Source organism: Vitis vinifera, chromosome 16, assembly GCF_030704535.1.
Source record: "Vitis vinifera cultivar Pinot Noir 40024 chromosome 16, ASM3070453v1".
In the NCBI taxonomy this organism is placed as follows: domain Eukaryota; kingdom Viridiplantae; phylum Streptophyta; class Magnoliopsida; order Vitales; family Vitaceae; genus Vitis; species Vitis vinifera.
Genome location: NC_081820.1, coordinates 23,146,079 through 23,165,000, shown reverse-complemented (window position 1 = coordinate 23,165,000; position 18,922 = coordinate 23,146,079). Strand labels below are relative to the sequence as shown.

General features: G+C 32.7%; 2 protein-coding genes across 2 annotated transcripts in view; one reads left to right on the top strand and one right to left on the bottom strand.

The window, feature by feature from the left end:
• Positions 1–33, bottom strand: part of LOC104882189 (uncharacterized) — a 534-nt gene extending 501 nt beyond the window's left edge. Inside the window, exon 1 of the mRNA XM_019225878.2 lies at positions 1–33. This exon is cut by the window's left edge and continues 501 nt beyond it. Coding sequence (XP_019081423.2) covers positions 1–33 — 33 coding nt within the window.
• Positions 34–10,145: 10,112 nt separating this feature from the next.
• LOC104882218 (uncharacterized) lies at positions 10,146–11,060 on the top strand. Its single transcript, XM_010664493.1, has one exon. It carries the CDS (start codon positions 10,146–10,148, stop codon positions 11,058–11,060), a length of 915 nt encoding a protein of 304 aa, XP_010662795.1.
• Positions 11,061–18,922: the final 7,862 nt, after the last annotated feature.

Below are 18,922 nucleotides of genomic sequence, written 5' to 3'. Positions count from 1 at the left end.
GTGGTCTGGTTTGGAACCACTGGAGGCCGCCATGAGAGAATGTTTGAGACCATGATGAGAGAGTAGTATATATATATGTGTGTGTTGAGCAAAGAAAGGAATATAAATGTAACATAGTATTACATATAAATCCTTCAAAACTTAGAACTTTAATTTGTTTTTTAACAATCATAATGATTTTTGTGCTTATTTTTTCAATCATTTTCTTTTTGGGCATGATGTTTAATTCTTATTATCAACATATATCTTTCTTTGATTATATATATATATATGATACTTTTGTTCTTGATAAGGTCAACAAAGTTTAAATGTTGTTTTCCTATGATACTTTTGTTCTTAATAAGGTTAACAAAGTTTAAATGCTGTTTTCCATTTTACACATGATTAAAGTAGCATTCCCATTAAGTTGTACTTCAAGGATTATTATATTCCAATGACTTTTTCTTTTATTAAACTTGTCCAAAGCATATAATGCTATGTTTGATTCCTATAAAATAAAGAGAAAAAATGAAAATATAAAAAAAATAAAAAATAAATTTAAAATTAATAAATTATTTTTATATGCTTCTTTAAACTCGTTTCAATTAGTTTCATTTATTATATAAAAATTAAATTATTTTAAAATATATAAATTTTTAATTAATTTTAATTATATTTAATTCTATTTAAAAATTTTATGGTAAAACCAAATATGAGAAAATCATTTTCTTTAATATTCATTTTTTGTTTTTTAGTACTTTTCGGGAACCAAATATAGCCATAATCAACTTAGATTAAGTAGATGGCTAGAAATTTTTTACTGAAAAATAATTAAGCATTGTTTCCAAAAGTTGAAAGTTCACCATCAAAGAATAAATTTAATTAATGGTTGTTTTCAAAAGTTGAAAGTTCATCATCCAAGAATAAATTTGTATTCCCGGCATGGCACATTTTACTTAAAGAATTATTAATAGTTGAAGAATAAATTTAATTGCTTGCCATAGAAATTATACTTTAAGAATTATTATATTCTTATAACAGTCTTTTATGAACATGTAAAACAACATTCATGTTGAACTGTTGGTCAATTTAGATCAAAGTAGCCAACAAGGAAATTTCAAATAAAATATTTAAAAATATTGAGAAGAATTTAGAGCTAGCAGGCATAAATTAACCTTTTTCCCATGGTACGGGATAATCTCTTGACTTCAGTTCTTGAAAATTCATATATTCAAGCTTATGGGGGACAAAGTTTACAAATACGGTGATCAAGAGTGTAGTAAAGACCAGTTCCAAAGTAAAGATAAGACATTTATTCTTTATATTGCTATTGTTAGAGTTTGGTGATCATAATTTTATTTGATTTGACCTAAAAAACTCGTAGTGCAATATATATGGTGAAGTTATAATTATAAAAATTTTAAGGGGTCTGTTGTAGTAGCGGAGAGATTAGGCTGATAGGTCTAAAACCTACCTTATTAATTACTTTTGCATGTATATAGTTTTAAAATTATGATGATTATGTTTCTGTTATAACTGCTCGCAACTCTCCCCTCTTGTGCCAATCTTTTAATATAGTGGATTTTTTTCTCCTTTGTCTATGATTTTTCTTATTTAGGATCTTTCACGTAAATTTATGTGTTCTTATTCTATTTTTTTATTTTATTTTATTATCTATTCTCATTATTTTATAACTACTATTATTACTGAGCATTTTAGTGAGTTCCACTAGTCTTTTTTTTTTTTCAAAGCCTTCTTCTCTTTCACTCTAATAATGTTTTCTACACATATGCTACATGTCTTTTTTTATATATATGTTTGCTTATTTTGCAAAAAAAAAAAATTAAAAAAAAAAATAATTTCTAGGTTAATTTCCATACTTTAACCCCCTTTAATTTAAATAAAAATAAAACTGAACAGACTTGGCAATGTTGATTGTGAAGAGGCACTCAAATTTAATTAGCATGAAAGATGGTAACAATATGACAGTTCTTCAACATCTTGCAACTAATCCATCGGCATTTAGCAAAAGCAAACCTAGACTCTTCAAGGGACTCCTCTATTATTATATAATTGGTTTTTTCCATTCAACCGAAAAACAAACACTATCTTATACTAAAGATCGAATAATTGAGTAAATGGCATATGAATTGATGAGAAGGGAATTAAATGAATGACATGAAAATTCTATTTTATTTTATTTTCTTTCGATTTTTTATATGATAAGACATATCATGCACTCTACAAATATATTGTTTTCTAATCCAATTTATGTGTTTATTTCATTTCAAATCAATTGCATACAACTGGTGATTTTGATCATGGCATAGCTCATGTTAACATCCATTACTTTTTCCAAGAATTCTTTTCTCAACTTGGAATCAAGCCCCTTTTTGTTTTGTATCCTTTATATGCATCAAATACTTGAATTCATATTAATTAATTTCTAAGTACTTGCAAAGGCATTTGATGTTGATGTTGAGATCTTCACTTGTACTCTTCTTTCAAGGGCCCTTCTGAACAAAACAATTGATTTACATTGTTCATAGGATTGATGAGAGGTCCAAGAGAATGGAAATTTGCATACCCAGGATCACTACATATTCATATACCAAGATTCATTCAATTTGCAGCTCTGAGCAAGCAAAACTTGGCCAACCCTATTGCATCCAACTGATTGTTCAGGTGCCTCAACTCACCCACAACTTTTCCATAATATCAGTTCTTTTCTTTTCCTTTTTTTTTTTTCTTTGTATGTTTTTGGAGGTTAGTAAATTTTTTGCTGGAAACCAACTCTAGAAACATTCTTGTCTTTGCAAGCTTTTATTCTTCTTAGCTGATTTGTGAAGTTTTAAAGGTATAAATTATAAATTGAGAAGATTAATTTGCTTGTAGCTATACAATCTTGAGAATCTGAGTGGTTTATGTCACTTCGAATCGAAGCCTAATTAGCACTTGATCATCCTATGATTCGAAAGTTCATTATGATGGTGTTGTGACGCAATTAAACTTTTTATTTCTTTCATTCCAATGCGAGACTGTAGTGATAAAATCACCAATTTTCTTTGAAATTCAACTTTTAATGAAAGTAATAAACAAAATGTTATTCAGCCGGATAATTCAATAGCATGAAAACAAACTAAATTTTGGACCAATAATTTTTATAGGCAATTTTAGAAAAACCTTACATATATAAAGGGCAACATTTAAAACAAAATTTGAATGAATTAAATATTAACATATTTTTATTATTTTAAAAGGTTCACATATTTTGTTATTGATAAGCTCAAATCATCGTAATATTATTAGTAAATGTTGTAAAAAATAAAAATTAATTAATTTGCCTAGTTAAGCACATAATATAAATTGCTAACAATCAAAATATCTAAAATTTTCAATAAAAAGGTTTTAAACATTTTATGAAATTTGATTTAATAAAAAAATTATAAATATAAGTTTCAATAATCTTAGTGATTGAAAAATAAAGTAGTAAGAATAAAATGTCAACTAAATTTTTAAAGGAATTTTTTACAAAATAAAATGAAATAAAAAATGATTTATCATAAATTTGATTTTAAAAAATTTTAATAACATTTTTGTATTCGAAAGTAGATCACACAAAAAAGTTTCATTAAGGAGATTTGAATTATTTTAAATAAGAATTTAGGATAATTTTAATAGAAATTTAATTAAATGTGAGTTTACTAGAAAATATTAAACAAATTTTTTAATTTAAAGTTATTTTTGTCATATGGGATAAATCACTATGACTCTGTTTGGTAATTGTTCTTAAAAACAATTTAAAAAACAGTTTTTAAGAATAGTTTTTAAAATACGTTTTTTAATATTTTGGAGAATAAAAGTCTGTTTAGAAACTTTAAAATATTTTTAACATGTTTTTAATATTTTTAAATATGTTTTAAAAATAATTTTTATATTTAATATTTTATTTTTAATCATTTTACATATTTATATAATTAATTTTTATAATAATTCTCATAAAACAAATAAAACCAACTAAAAACAATTTAAAAATGTTATCTAAAGAATCCTATATTCTATTTCTATCTTTTTTTAAAAAATAATTAATTGTCAAACGATTTTTTTTTATTTTGGAGAATAAAAAATTGTTCTTGTTGCCAAAAAAACCATATGTTCTTTTTTTTTTTTTTTTTTTTATGTATTCGTGATTAGCTATTCCAGCTATTGAGTTGGACTGGGCTGAGCTGCAGATCGGACCTAGCCGTGGCATGAAATTGGCTGACCTTTGTGCCAACAGGCTAAAGCTCAACACCTGTAGGCTCAAAATATCAGTCCAAGCCTGGCCTGAGAGGGTTTGAGATGCACTGACATTTGGATGGGCTAAGAATCAAGCTCGGGCTGAGCTTTGGCCCGAAATTGTCAAGCAGACTCAATTGGGCTTTGGGCCAATAGGCCCATATTATAGCCTCAAGTCTCAACTCAGCCTGCAAGAGATATGCATATTTTCAGTAATATTAATGTAGAAGTTTGTTTTCACAACAATAATCGGAAAAAGTGTGCTTTCACACCCTTACATAAAAATAATTATAAAATATGAATCATTTAAAAAAAAATTTAAGTTTCATTTACTCACCAAGGAAGTACTTATATCATGAAGAGTAGTACTAGAATAGTTGCATACATTTAATTAAAAAAATTGTATGAAATGTTAATTGTTTTTAAATAATTATTTAAATTTTGTATTTTATAAATTTAAGTTTTTATTTTGTAATTTTTTTCATATTGGGTGTATGAAAACACGCTTTCTCCTTTAATACAATATTTTTTTTAAATAATAGTGTTTATAGAATATAACAAGTTTTAAGAGTATTAAAACAAAATTCTCAAACGTAAGTTTTAAACTTTGCAAAAAATTAGGAGACTCATTTTTTTTCTTAAATATAATAAAAAAATTCATATTATTCAAATTTTCAAATATAAAAGAAAAACCCAAATATTAAGAAGAAAACAACTTAAAGGATTCTATAATTTTTATTTTAGAAGAAATTTTGAAATTTAAAAATACTTCAATTGTTATTAAATTTTTCTACTTATGTTCTCCATATGTAACTAAAATTTCAATCCACAAAAAAAAAATAATAATAAATAAAAAAAATTAGAGTTTATAGAAAATTTAAAGAAATTATCATTTGGAAGGGAAAAGTATTTTTATTTAAAAATACATATTTTTTATGTGTGGTGTGTCAAATTTTAAAGTAAGTATGAAATTTTTTCAAAATGGGTACTACCTCATGGTTATGTTACAAAATTTGAGGGGCCAAAATTTTAATATGCTAAACTTTAGAGTGGCTCGAAAAGTTTCCAAAAAATATTGGGTGCAAACAGCAAAGTTAAAATTATGAGATTTTGGTGATCAAAAGAAAAGCAGGGATAGGAAAAACATATGACGCGTGACATATAGACAAGAAATGTCAACATTTGAACAATAACAAAAACGGAAACAGTCAAATTTGATGACTCGGTGCCACCAGTGTTGTATGGAATCAATAAAAAGACAATTGTATGATTTGTAATTTATTGAAGATTACGGATTTAGTTGGATGGTCCACATCAAGTGTGTAAAGGAGAAATTAATTAAAGAGTTGTTTGGAAATAATTTCCAAAACATCTCTCAAAGAATAATTTTTAATAATGATTTTTTATATATGATTATAAAAAAACAAAATTTTCAGGTAATTTAAAAAAAAAAATTAGTGTGTTTTATAGTGATTTTAAAAAATACTTATAATCTAAAAATTCCTTTTCAGACAAAATTTTAAAAGTATTTTTAAAAAGAATTTATATTGCTTCGTAGATAAGCATCTTTTAAATTTTTAATAGCACTTAAAAAACAAAAAAATTTATTTGAAAAATAGTTTAAATTATTTTTATATATTTTTCAAAAATAACTTTTAAAAATATCATATAACTAAAGAAGGGGTGAATTCATATTCACATGCGTCTGAGAATCACAGTGAGTCTCAGGCCGGGTGTCGAGGTTGGTGGAGTTTTGGATTTTCCACAGTGGATATATTTTTCTGTGGGAGAAGAGAGTTTAGTTTTGAAGGCCATGGCGGAGCAGCATATGGATTTCAAAGCTGAACGATCGTCGGAAAGAGGAACTTCTGCTGTGATACGTAGGGTTCTGTTGAGATATTATGATATATTCTAGGAAAGTAGTTGCTATTGTTTAGGATTGTTTCCTAAATGTTGAGATATTATGATATATTCTAGGAGCTATTGTTTAGGATTGTTTCTTAAACTTACGGCATTGTTTAGGAATGTTTCCTAAACTCACGGTTTTCCCTTAATTAGGTTTGCTTGATGTACTATATATTTACATGGATGAATATCAATTAGGGTTAAGCTTTGACCCTTTAATCACACTTTACATGGTATCAGAGCACTGACATGCACACACAATAAAACAATGGCCGGCGACGATGAACAACCACCATTGCCGCTACCTAAAAGGGAGATGAATTCACCTTTTTTTCTCGGCACAGGAGACCGACCAGGCGACTTCATCACTCCCACTTGCTTACACGGCGACAATTACGATGATTGGGCTTCCGATATTCAGTTGGCATTGGAGGCACGCCGCAAGTTCGAATTTTTGGAAGGTGAACAATGGAAAGCTCTTGCGGGCTTAATTGGTAATGCTCAAGTTCCGGATGACAGGTTGAATGGTAAGTTTGACACGAAGTCATGGATCATTGACACCGGGGCAACTCATCACGTGACCGGTGATTTATCTTGGTTATTTGATACTATAGCGTTGTTTGAGTGTCCGGTTGGCCTTCCTAATGGTGAATCTGTTGTTGCGACCCAATCCGGTTCCGTTCGTTTGTCGAATAACATCACTCTTCAAAACGTTCTTTATGTGCCGAAACTCAATTGCAATTTACTTTCGATTTCACAATTGACTGATGACTTACATTGTATTGTCCAATTTAACTCTTATATGTGTGCTATACAGGACCACACCAGGGAGCTGATTGGAACAGGAGTTGGGCGAGATGGACTTTACTACTTCGGTGGAGCTGAAAGTGATTCGGTACAACATGTTTCTGTCCACAACGCAGCCTCCACTTTGGAGTTGTGGCACAAAAGGATGGGACATCCTTCAGAGAAAGTAGTGAAGTTACTTCCTCCAGTTAGCAATCTTAAGGGTAGTTTAAACAAAGCTTGTGAAATATGTTTTCGTGCTAAGCATCCTAGAGACAAATTTCCTTTAAGTGACAATAAGGCAACTAGAATTTTTGAGAAAATACATTGTGATTTGTGGGGCTCTTATAAACATGTCTCTTCTTGTGGAGCTCGTTATTTTTTAACTATTGTTGATGATTTCTCAAGAGCTGTGTGGATTTATTTGTTGGTCGATAAAACAGAAGTTTTTCGGATGTTTATGTCTTTTATTGCAATGGTAGATCGACAATTTTCTCAAACAGTGAAAGTTGTTCAAAGTGATAATGGTACGGAATTTAAATGCCTACTTGACTATTTTTCTGCAACTGGCATTTTATTCCAAACTTCTTATGTGGGAACTCCGCAACAAAATGGGAGGGTTGAGAGAAAACACAAGCATATTTTAAATGTGGGGAGGGCATTACGCTTTCAAGCAAATTTGCCTATTTATTTTTGGGGCGAAAGTGTTCTTGTCGCTGCTCATTTAATAAACCGCACTCCCTCTCCTTTGTTACACAATAAAACACCATTTGAAATCCTATTTGGTACCCCTCCTTCATATGCGGCAATTCATACCTTTGGTTGTCTTAGTTTTGCTCATGATCAAAAATCCAAAGGTGACAAATTTGCAAGTAGAAGTAGAAAATGTGTGTTTTTGGGTTACCCGTTTGGAAAGAAGGGATGAAAGTTGTTTGATTTGGACACCAAGGAATTATTTGTTTCTCGTGATGTCAAGTTTTTTTAGGATGTTTTTCCGTTTGGTAACCCGGGTGCTGTGAATATTATTCCGGACAACATTGTGCCTACGGTAAATGTTGAAATTGATAGTGATTTTGCTGATTTTGTCGATGATGATGCTGATTTACCTAACCCACAAGCCCAAACACAAAATCCCAACCTCATCCAACCTGAACCCCAAGCCCACCAAGATCTTTCACCTGGGCCGGAAGTTGTTCCCACTGTTGGGCTTGATTCACTTGGGCTTGACAATACAAGCAATGGGCAGTCTGCTCCTATGGGAAAGGGAATGAGGGATAAATTTCCTTCGGTTCTATTACGAGATTTTGTTACTCATACGGTGGTTGCTGAATGTCCATCTCCCGCCACTCCGTCTCCACAGCATCCCTCAGATACTCCTTATCCCATAGCACATTATATAAATTGTGACAATTTTTCTGTACATTATCGAAAGTTTCTTGCAGCTATTATTTCGAGCAATGATCCTAAGTCATTTAAAGAGGCTATGAAAGATGTCGGTTGGCAAAAGTCAATGCATGAGGAGATTCGGGCTTTGGAGGAAAATGGTACGTGGACTCTTGAACCTCTTCCAAAGGGTAAGCGTGCTTTGGGAAGTCAGTGGGTTTACAAAACCAAGTACTTCTCAAACGGTGATATTGAAAGGCTCAAATCCAGATTAGTAGTTTTGGGGAATCATCAAGAAGCCGGTATTGATTATCATGAGACTTTTTCTCCAGTTGCCAAAATGACTACGGTGCGTGCTTTCTTGGCTATTGCGGCTTCGAAACATTGGGAACTTCATCAGATGGATGTTCACAATGCCTTTTTGCATGGAGATCTTGAGGAGGAAGTGTATATGAAGCTACCCCCAAGATTTGAGAGTTCCGATCCGAACTTGGTTTGCAGGTTACGGAAATCACTTTATGGGTTGAAACAGGCTCCGAGATGTTGGTTTGCCAAGTTGGTCACGGCTCTTAAAGGATATGGTTTCTTACAATCCTACTCTGATTATTCTCTTTTTACTTACACTAAGGGCAATGTTCAAATAAATGTGCTAGTGTATGTCGACCATCTTATTATCTCTGGGAATGATTCCGCTGCACTTAAGACCTTTAAAGCCTATCTCAGTGATTGTTTTAAGATGAAAGATCTTGGTGTTTTGAAGTATTTCCTCGGAATCGAGGTGGCCAGGAGTTCGGCTAGTTTGTTCTTGTGTCAACGCAAGTACACACTTGACATTGTATCGGAGGCCGGATTATTGGGAGCCAAGCCGTGTGGCTTCCCGATCGAGCAAAATCACAAATTAGGACTCGCAAATGGGGAGCTCTTGTCGAACCCTAAGTCCTATCGTAGATTAGTAGGTCGACTCATTTATCTGGCAGTGACCCGTCCAGATTTGGCCTACTCGGTTCATATATTATCTCAATTTATGCAGGAGCCTAGAATTGAGCATTGGGAGGCGGCTTTGAGAGTCGTTCGTTATTTGAAAGGTACTCCAGGTCAGAGTATCTTGTTACGTGCAGATAGTGATTTGTCCTTGCAGGGTTGGTGTGATTCTGATTGGGCAGCATGTCCAGTCACTAGACGCTCTTTGTCCGGATGGCTTGTGTTTCTTGGGCAATCTCCTATTTTTTGGAAGACAAAGAAGCAACACACAGTTTCCCGCTCGTCTGCAGAAGCGGAATACCGAGCTATGGCAGCAGTTACTTGTGAGCTCAAATGGTTGAAGGGGTTGCTTCTGAGCTTGGGTGTGCACCACCCAAAGGCAATCAAGCTCTTTTGTGATAGTCAGTCAGCCCTTCATATGGCCAAAAATCCAGTATTTCATGAACGCACCAAACACATTGAGGTTGATTGTCACTTTGTTCGAGATGCGATAACAGATGGTTTGATTGCTCCGTCATATGTTCCTACTGTTACACAATTGGCGGATATTTTTACAAAGGCTCTTGGAAAGAAACAATTTGATTATCTTCTTGCCAAGTTGGGCATTTTTGAACCTCATGCTCCAACTTGAGGGAGGGTGTTGAGATATTATGATATATTCTAGGAAAGTAGTTGCTATTGTTTAGGATTGTTTCCTAAATGTTGAGATATTATGATATATTCTAGGAGCTATTGTTTAGGATTGTTTCTTAAACTTACGACATTGTTTAGGAATGTTTCCTAAACTCACGGTTTTCCCTTAATTAGGTTTGCTTGATGTACTATATATTTACATGGATGAATATCAATTAGGGTTAAGCTTTGACCCTTTAATCACACTTTATAACCATGGAAATGAGAACTCCTTTCGACCTATTGTTTTGGCTGTTGGGCCTTATAACCATGGAAATGAGAACCTGAGGCGGATGGAAGCGTGTAAGGCAGAGTTGATTGAGAAATCGCCTGAATTGAAGAAATTTGAACCTGAGGTGAGAGAGCTTCTTTCCCAAATACGTTGCTTCTATCCGGCTGATGTTAGAGCGAGAGTTCAGATAGACTTTGAGGAAATGATCTATAGAGATGTGTTTTTCGTTGTATTTGTGGTTTATCTTTATGAAAAAGAAGTTTTGGGTCATTTAGATTCTACAAACTGGTTTGGGATAACGAATTTTGACTCCTCAATGCTTAAAACCTGCGCGAGGAATCTGTTGATTGCGGACAATCAGTTACCATGGCCGCTAGTTGACAAATTCAGTTCTTTAATTTTCAGAGGGGAAAAAAACGGAAGGTTCATGATTAATATGTTTCTTGCTACTGTAATGTGTGAAAACTTGTCTTTGAAGGTTTCTGATGATCTCTTTGATGGAAATCCCCTGCATTTGCTTGATTTATTGAGGACGAGATATCTTGTGGATTACATATATCCTTGGGATGATGGCTTTGTTCTATACTCTGCCAAAGAATTGCTTATGAGAAGAATAAAAATTGTTGAGGCTGTGCCAAAGAAAGGAATTGGATTTTTGGTTGGTGGTGTGTGTTTTTGCTGGAAAACTGCCACTCTTGCTCTTCCTCGCCTCAGTATTTGTGAGCATTTCAAACACACATTTCTGAACATGGCTGGTTATGAACCCCTGGCATTTGTAACAATGGTGAAATTGCCAAATTTCTTTGCCTGTACCGAGGATTGCTTCAGGACCCTGAGAGTGTAGCAATTATGCAAAAGTTCATTTTATGTGAAGAAGATGACGACATGATTGTGGATTTGTTCAACAAGATGTGTGATAATCTCCATATAGATTTTTTAATTTATGAAGTTTCAGAGGAAGACCAAATGTCTCAGTTTGGATTTCTTGACAAGGTAAAGTTGTGGAACAGAGGGTTATATCAGACCTGCTTAGCCATCCCGTTGAAGGTTTTTGGTGTGGTTGCAGCTGTTAACAGGACAAGGATATGGGGTAAAGAGTTATACCAAATTTACATGAACAATTTGATGCTAGCTGAAACTCTTCTTGTAGCTGCTATAATGCTTGCACATCGGGACTCACTAAGCAATCATAGTTCTCCAAGTCTTGAAACTTGCTTAAGGTTTAGGAAATGCGCATACCCTAGCCTTATAGTGCATTCACCCAAGCGCCCACGGCGAACACAAGGGGAGTTGATGGATGCGGCCAACCCTCCGATCTGCCAACACTATTTATATAACATGTCATATTGAATGGGAAAAAATTTTCTTGACACTATACATGTATGAGTATATTTTAACCGTATAAACATGTTTTAAAACCATGATGTTCATTGCACTCAGTATAATACGATGGTTATGATGCGGTTAGAGTTATTTTTGGCCGATTAATTGACCTAGTATCCTAATATCATATTTATCACTTTAAATTTTTATTTAAAAATTAGAGAAACTAAAGTTATTTTCCCTTTATTGGTTCTATATTATTCTATGAACCACTCAGGTATACTTGCTTTGATTTATCCGTTTTATCATTTTTTAGATTTTTTTTAATATTTTTATAAATTTTAATCAATTTTCATTATATGAACTTTTTTTTCTTTTATTTTCTAAATATTTTTATAAAATTCAATTGCCAATATTTCACAAATTTCTAGTATTTTTATCCTTAATTCTAGTATACCAAGTGATATTTATGTTGAATTGATTGGTTAAAAAAGATAAATAATCCTCATATTTGTAATACATGTAGGTTTAAAAAAATGTTAGAAAATATGAGAATTTATCGAATTATGGGAATTTGTAGATGATCATTTATATTGATGTATATCTCTTTGTGACTTCCTATAAAAGGGAGATACTTCGACTAGTCTCTACAAAAGAAATAGAAAGATTTTTTCTCTATTCAGATAAATAAAAAGACTCTTCTTTCTTCTTTCTCACAAAAAGATATGTGATAAACTTATATCATGATTTTCTATTTTATTACCATTTGATCTCTATTTTCATTTATTTTATTTGAATACATAAATATGTATAATCCCTATAACCAGAAGTTATGGGGTAAATTATAAATTATGGGGTAAATTCATAACCAATAGTTATGAAAAATATGTGCAATTCCTATAACCAGAAGTTATGGGGAAAAACTACAGAATTACAGATACATGACCAAAAATTATGTATATGATCCCTAATTATTTATTTTTAATTATACGGTATAACTGGATGTTATACCAAACAATATTGTATAGCCAGAAGCTATAAAATAAATAAATAAATATTCATAACCTAAAGTTATTTACAAATTTACATAATGGAAGTTCACAGCTCGAAGTTATGCACAAATTTACATAAAATAATTTATAGCTTGAAGGTATATATTACTTTGCACATTTTTGTTATGATAAAATAATCATAGTCTGAAGCTATAAAAAAGAAATATATATATATATTAAATTTTAATTCTTATTTCATATTTTTAGATATTGTTTATTTGAAATATTGTTAAACATTTTATTAATAGTTTATTATAATAATTGAAATATTTCTCTGATTAATATTATATATGGCTTTTAGATAATGTCAAACCTTGCAAAGCTTGAATTTGTTGTCTTCGATATTTCGGGCAAAAACTACTTATCTTGGGTTCTAGATGCTGAAATTCATCTAGATGCGATGAATCTTGAAAATACCATTAAAGAAGGAAATGACGCATCCTTACAGGATTGCACTAGAGCTTTAATATTCCTTCGCCATCACATTGATGAAGGATTAAAAGGTGAATACCTTATGGTTAAAGATTCTTTCATCCTTTGGAATAATCTAAGAGAACAACATGACCACCAAAAGACCATAATCCTTCCAAAGGCACGCTATGATTGGATGTACTTGAGATTACAAGATTTCAAGTCTATTAGTAACTACAACTTGACCCTATTCAAAATTAGCTCACAATTAAAATTGTGTGGAAAAAAAGTCACTGAAGAAGATATGCTTGAAAGAACATTCACGACTTTTCATGTCTCGAATGTACAACAACAATATCGAGAACGCCGTTTCACTAAATATTCAGGATTGATCTCATGTCTTTTTGTGGCTGAACAAAATAATGAGCTATTATTGAAAAACCATCAATCTCGTCCTATTGGGTCTATACCATTGCCTGAAGCCAATGCCACATCTGTTCAAACCCTTCGACATGGACAAGGACATGGATATGGACGAGGTCGAGGATGTGGTCACGGTCGAGGTCGTGGTAAACACAATTCTTCTCATCGTAGTGGTTCTCAAAGTTAAAAAAACAACTCAAACCACCAGAAGTGGAATAATTCAAAGACACAGCCTAAAAAGGGGATAGAACCACAAAGTAAACATACTTGTGAGAATAAGTGTCATAGATGTGGCATGAAAGGACATTGGTCACGTACTTCTCGTACTCCAAAACATTTTTCCTTTATCAAGCCTCAATAAAAGCAAAAGGAAATGAAGTTGAAATGAACTTCATTGATAGTGATGGCCTAATAGATCTAACCCATTTAGATGTTTCAAATTTTTTTGAGAATCTTAATGGAAAAATTGACCATCTAATTGGTGATGGAAATGTTTGTTATGATTAAATGTTATGTTCTTATTTAGTTCTTTGCAAATAGGTTTATTTTGTTATCATCTTTAAACACATTGTTTATTATTCATATTTTATAATTTATTTCACATTTTATTATTTCTTATTTAAATTCATCTGTTTATTTATACTTGAAGATACATGGATCTTTCTCATACCTTGGTACATCATATGACATCCAATGTAGATGCATGTCTTGCATATTGTGCCACAACACACACATTCCTTCGTGATAAAAAATATTTTTTCAACATATCGTTGGTTAAGTCTAATGTTAATACAATATTAGGTCCTGTAGACTTGATTCAAGCCTCTGGAAGAGCAACTATTATTTTACCTAGAAGAACTAAAATCCACATTAATGATGCCCTTTATTCTACTAAATCCAAGTGAAATCTTCTTAGTTTCGAGTATTTTTGCTGAAATGGATATCACATTGAAACTATGAATAATGATAGTAATGAATACTTTCTCATTACTTTAATTATTTCTGGGGGAAAACACATCTTGGAAAAGCTTCCTTCTTATTCTTGTGGGTTATATCAAACAATCATTAGACCCATTGAGTCATATGTTGTCATGAACTAGAAGTTCTATGACTTAAAAACCTTTATGATATGGCATCTTGGTCATCTAGGATTGTCCATGATGCGTCGTATCATCAACAATTCTTTAAGGCATTCCTTGATGAATCAGAAGATTCTGATGCCCAATGATTACAATTGTGTTGCTTCCTCACAAGGCAAATTAATTATTAAACCATCATTTACCAAGGTTGAATATGAATCATCAACCTTTCTAGAACATATTCAAGGTGATATTTATGGACCTATTCATCCACCTAGTGGACCTTTTCGTTATTTTATGGTTTTAATTGATGCATCAACTCGTTGGTCTCATGTTTGTCTTCTTCAACTAGAAATATTGTCTTCGCTAGGTTACTTGCTCAAATAATTCGACTCAAGGCACGATTCCCTGATCATCCTATTAAGACAATTCGTCTTGATAATGCTGGTGAATTTTCCTCTCAAACATTTCTTGATTATTGTATGTCGGTTGGTATTGATGTTGAATATCTTGTTTCTCACACCTATACTCAGAATGGATTAGCTGAATCTCTAATTAAGCGTTTGCAATTGATTGCAAAACCATTCCTCTTGAGAACAAAATTACCTTTGTCTGCTTAAGGGCATGCTATTTTTCATGTTGCCACTTTAATTCGAATTCACCTTACAACTAATCATGATTGCTCACCTTTACAACTTGCTTTAGGATCCCAACCAAATTGTGAAACCAAGGTTTGGTTAATCTTGATTTTGATGATAATAAAACAAGGTTTAAAACTAATGATCATATTTCAAGTGTGATTAGGCAAGACGATTTCCAAAGTGGCAATTACAAAGACAAATCAAGCCAAGGAGATATCATGAAGAAGAAGACCACCTCAAAGAGAAGAGTTTTTTAAGACCAAAGCTTCATAAGATCTCTTTGTAAGGTTGTTGGTGCACTAGGACTTTCATGCATTTCATTCTTTATTTATGCACCAAAATCATCCAAGAGTAATATTGTTTTAAATATCTTAAGAATTGGATGATTTCATGTTTTCAACTAAAACCTTGTGTTAAATGATTTTCAAACTTGTGTTAAAAGGTTTTAAGTTGAAAAAGGTTGGGTGTTGAGCCAAAAAATGGCTCAACCGGTTCAATCGGTTGACCGATTGTGCTCGTCCGGTCGAGAACTAGTTGAGGGAGGCCAAAAAGTTTCTCTCTCTCCCACTGGCCTTCTCTTCTCGGTCAAGGTTGAACCTCAACCGGTTGAGGTCTGGTCGAGGTCCGGTTGAGGTCTGGTTGAGGCCCAACGGTCACTTGCCAAGCATTAAATGTTAATAGCTAGTCAACCGATCGACCCCTAGCTCGACCGATCGAACCCCCAACGGCTAGTATGAATTTTTTCTCTTATAAAAAGGCTCCAATTTTCATTGATTCAAGAGTTTAACCTTCCCAAATCTTTCTTGATTATATTTGAGCCTTGGAAGAGTATTTTTGAGTGCACCATTGTTTCAAAACTTGCATATCTTTAGTGCACCATTCAATCCTAGTTTTTCTTGTATCATTTGAGCTTAAAGTTCTTGTGCTAGGATTTTTGAGAGATCATTCATTTGCAAATCTTTGAGAAGAAGTTTCTCAAGTGTGAGGTATCATTTGAGGGGTTGTTCAAGAGTGGGATATCTCTTGAGAAGTGTAAAGGATGCTTGGAGCCAAAAGTCCAAGAGGGTGAATTGGAACCATAATCCAATTGTATTGCTTGAATGCTTGGTTTGGAAGCCTTGGATTAGTGGAACCTCAAGCTCGGGATTGAAGCTAGAGGAGAGTGGATGTAGGTCGGGTTGCGCCGAACCACTATAAACTCTTGTGTTTTCATTCTCTCTTCCCTACTCTTTAATTTATATGCAATTGTCTATATATTGATTATAATATACTTGCATATAATTGTCTCTTGCATTCACTTGTTTAAATTTGTGAAAAGAGACCATCACCCTATTCACCATCCCCTCTAGGTTGATTACCATAGGTTAGATTAGCCTCAAATTCCTAATACAAATGTTTCATATTTTTGTATTTTTGGTTGTGCTGTCTATGTTCCCATAGCTCCACCTCAACGTTCCAAGTTAGGACATCAACGTCAACTTGGTAGATATGTTGGTTTTAATTCTCCCTTCATTATCCATTATCTTGAACCAATCACAGGTGATGTTTTTATTGCCCGCTTTGCAGATTGTCATTTTGATGAAAATGTTTTCCCGCTATTAGGGGGAGACAAGTCAAAGAATGGAAAGACATTACATGGTATGTACCCTCCTTGTCTCATCTTGATCCTTGCACAAGACCATGTGAGTTAGAAGTTCAAAGGATTTTTCATTTGCAAGGACTTGCAAATCAATTACCTGATATTTTCATAGATATAAAGAAAGTAACAAAGTCACACGTGCCAACTGTGAACGTCCCAGCACATATTGATGTCCCTGAAGGACAATTGGAGAATGCCATAGCAAATGAATCTAAGACACGCCTAAAGTGTGGTAGACTTATTGACTCAAAGGATTTAATTCTTAGAAAAAAAAAATGAACAACATATGAAAAACTTAGTACTCTTGAAGAATTCACAAATATGAAAGGGTCAAATGATGAAACCCAACTTGACAAACAGTTAGGTCCTGAAGAGGCACAAATTGATCAAATATCGGTATCTAGAACTGAAGAGATCTCAATGAGTCACACAGGAGAAACAAAGGACCGTAATGACATTATCATAAATAATATATTCGCATTCCAAGTGGCTATGGACATCATGAGAAATGATGAATGTCAAGAACCACAAACTGTGAATGAATGTCGAAAAATGAATGATTTTCCAAAATGGAAAGAAGCAATCCAAACAAAGCTAAACTCGTTAACAAAACGAGAGGTATTTGGACTTGTAGTTCAAACACCTGGAAACATAAAACCTGTTGGATATAAATGGGTCTTTGTGAAAAAACAAAATGAGAATAATGAAATCATAAGATATAAAGCACGACTTGTTACTCAAGGTTTCTCTCAAAGACCTGATATAGACTGAGGAAACTTATTCCCTTGTAATGGATTCAATCACACTTTGATACTTGATAAGTTTAACAGTCTCTGAATGACTAGATGTGCATCTTATGGATGTTGTTACAACCTATTTATATGGGTCTATAAATACTGCATATATATAAAAATCCTTGAAAGATTCAAATTGCTTGAAACAACTAATCCAAAACCTCGAAACATGTACTCAATCAAATTACAAAGATCTTTGAACGAATTAAAGGAATTTGGACATATGTGGTATAATCGTTTGAGTGAGTATTTGTTAAAAGAATGATATATGAATAATTCAATTTGCCTATGTGTTTTTATCAAGAAATCAAAATTTGGGCTTACAATAATTGTAGTGTATGTGGATGATTTAAACCTTATAGGAACTCCTGAAGAGCTCACAAAAGCAGCTAATTATTTAAAAAAGGAATTTGAAATGAAGGACTTGGGGAAAACAAGATATTGCGTTGGCCTGCAAATCAAGCATTGTTCAAATGGCATATTAGTCCATCCATCGACATATATAGAGAAAGTATTAAAATGATTTTATATGGACAAATCACATCCAATCAATTCCTTTATGGTTGTTCGTTCACTTGAAGTGAACAAAGACCCATTTCGTCCTAAAGAAGAAAATGAAAAATTACTTGGTCCAGAAGTACCATATCTCAGTGCAATCGGTGCACTAATGTATCTTGCAAATTGTACTAAACCAGACATAGCATTTTCTATCAACTTACTAGCAAGATACAGTTCTACCCCAACTAAACGACATTGGAATGAGATTAAACATATATTGCGATACCTCCGTGGAACAAGTGACATGGGTGTATATTATTCAAAAGAATCAAAATCACAATTGATTGGGTATGCAGATGCAGGGTATCTTTCAGATTCTCATAAAGCTCGATCTCAAATGGGATATGTCTTTACTTATAGTGGAACGACAATATCTTGGAGATCAGTCAAGCAAACAATGCTAGCCACATCTTTAAATCATTCATAAATTCTTACAATTCATGAAGCAAGTCATGAATGTGTATGACTAAGGTCAATGATCCAACATATACAAGAAACATGCGGATTACCTTCCATCAGAAGCAATGCAACCGTGTTACATGAAGATAATGTTGCTTGTATTGCACAAATTAAATGATGATTCGTAAAAGATGACAGAACTAAACATATCTCCCCTAAATTCTTCTATACTCATGAGCTCCAAAAGAAATGTGAGATTGATGTTAAACAAATTCGGTCATGCAATAATTTAGCAGATCTATTCACAAAGGCGTTACCTTCAACCACATTGAAAAAGTTAAGGTATGACATTGAAATGCGAAGATTGAGAGATTTACCATTTGAAAT

Coding starts and splice junctions, on each gene's coding strand:
- LOC104882218 (XM_010664493.1), top strand. CDS start 10,146: ATGGATGAATATCAATTAGGGTTAAGCTTTGACCCTTTAATCACACTT.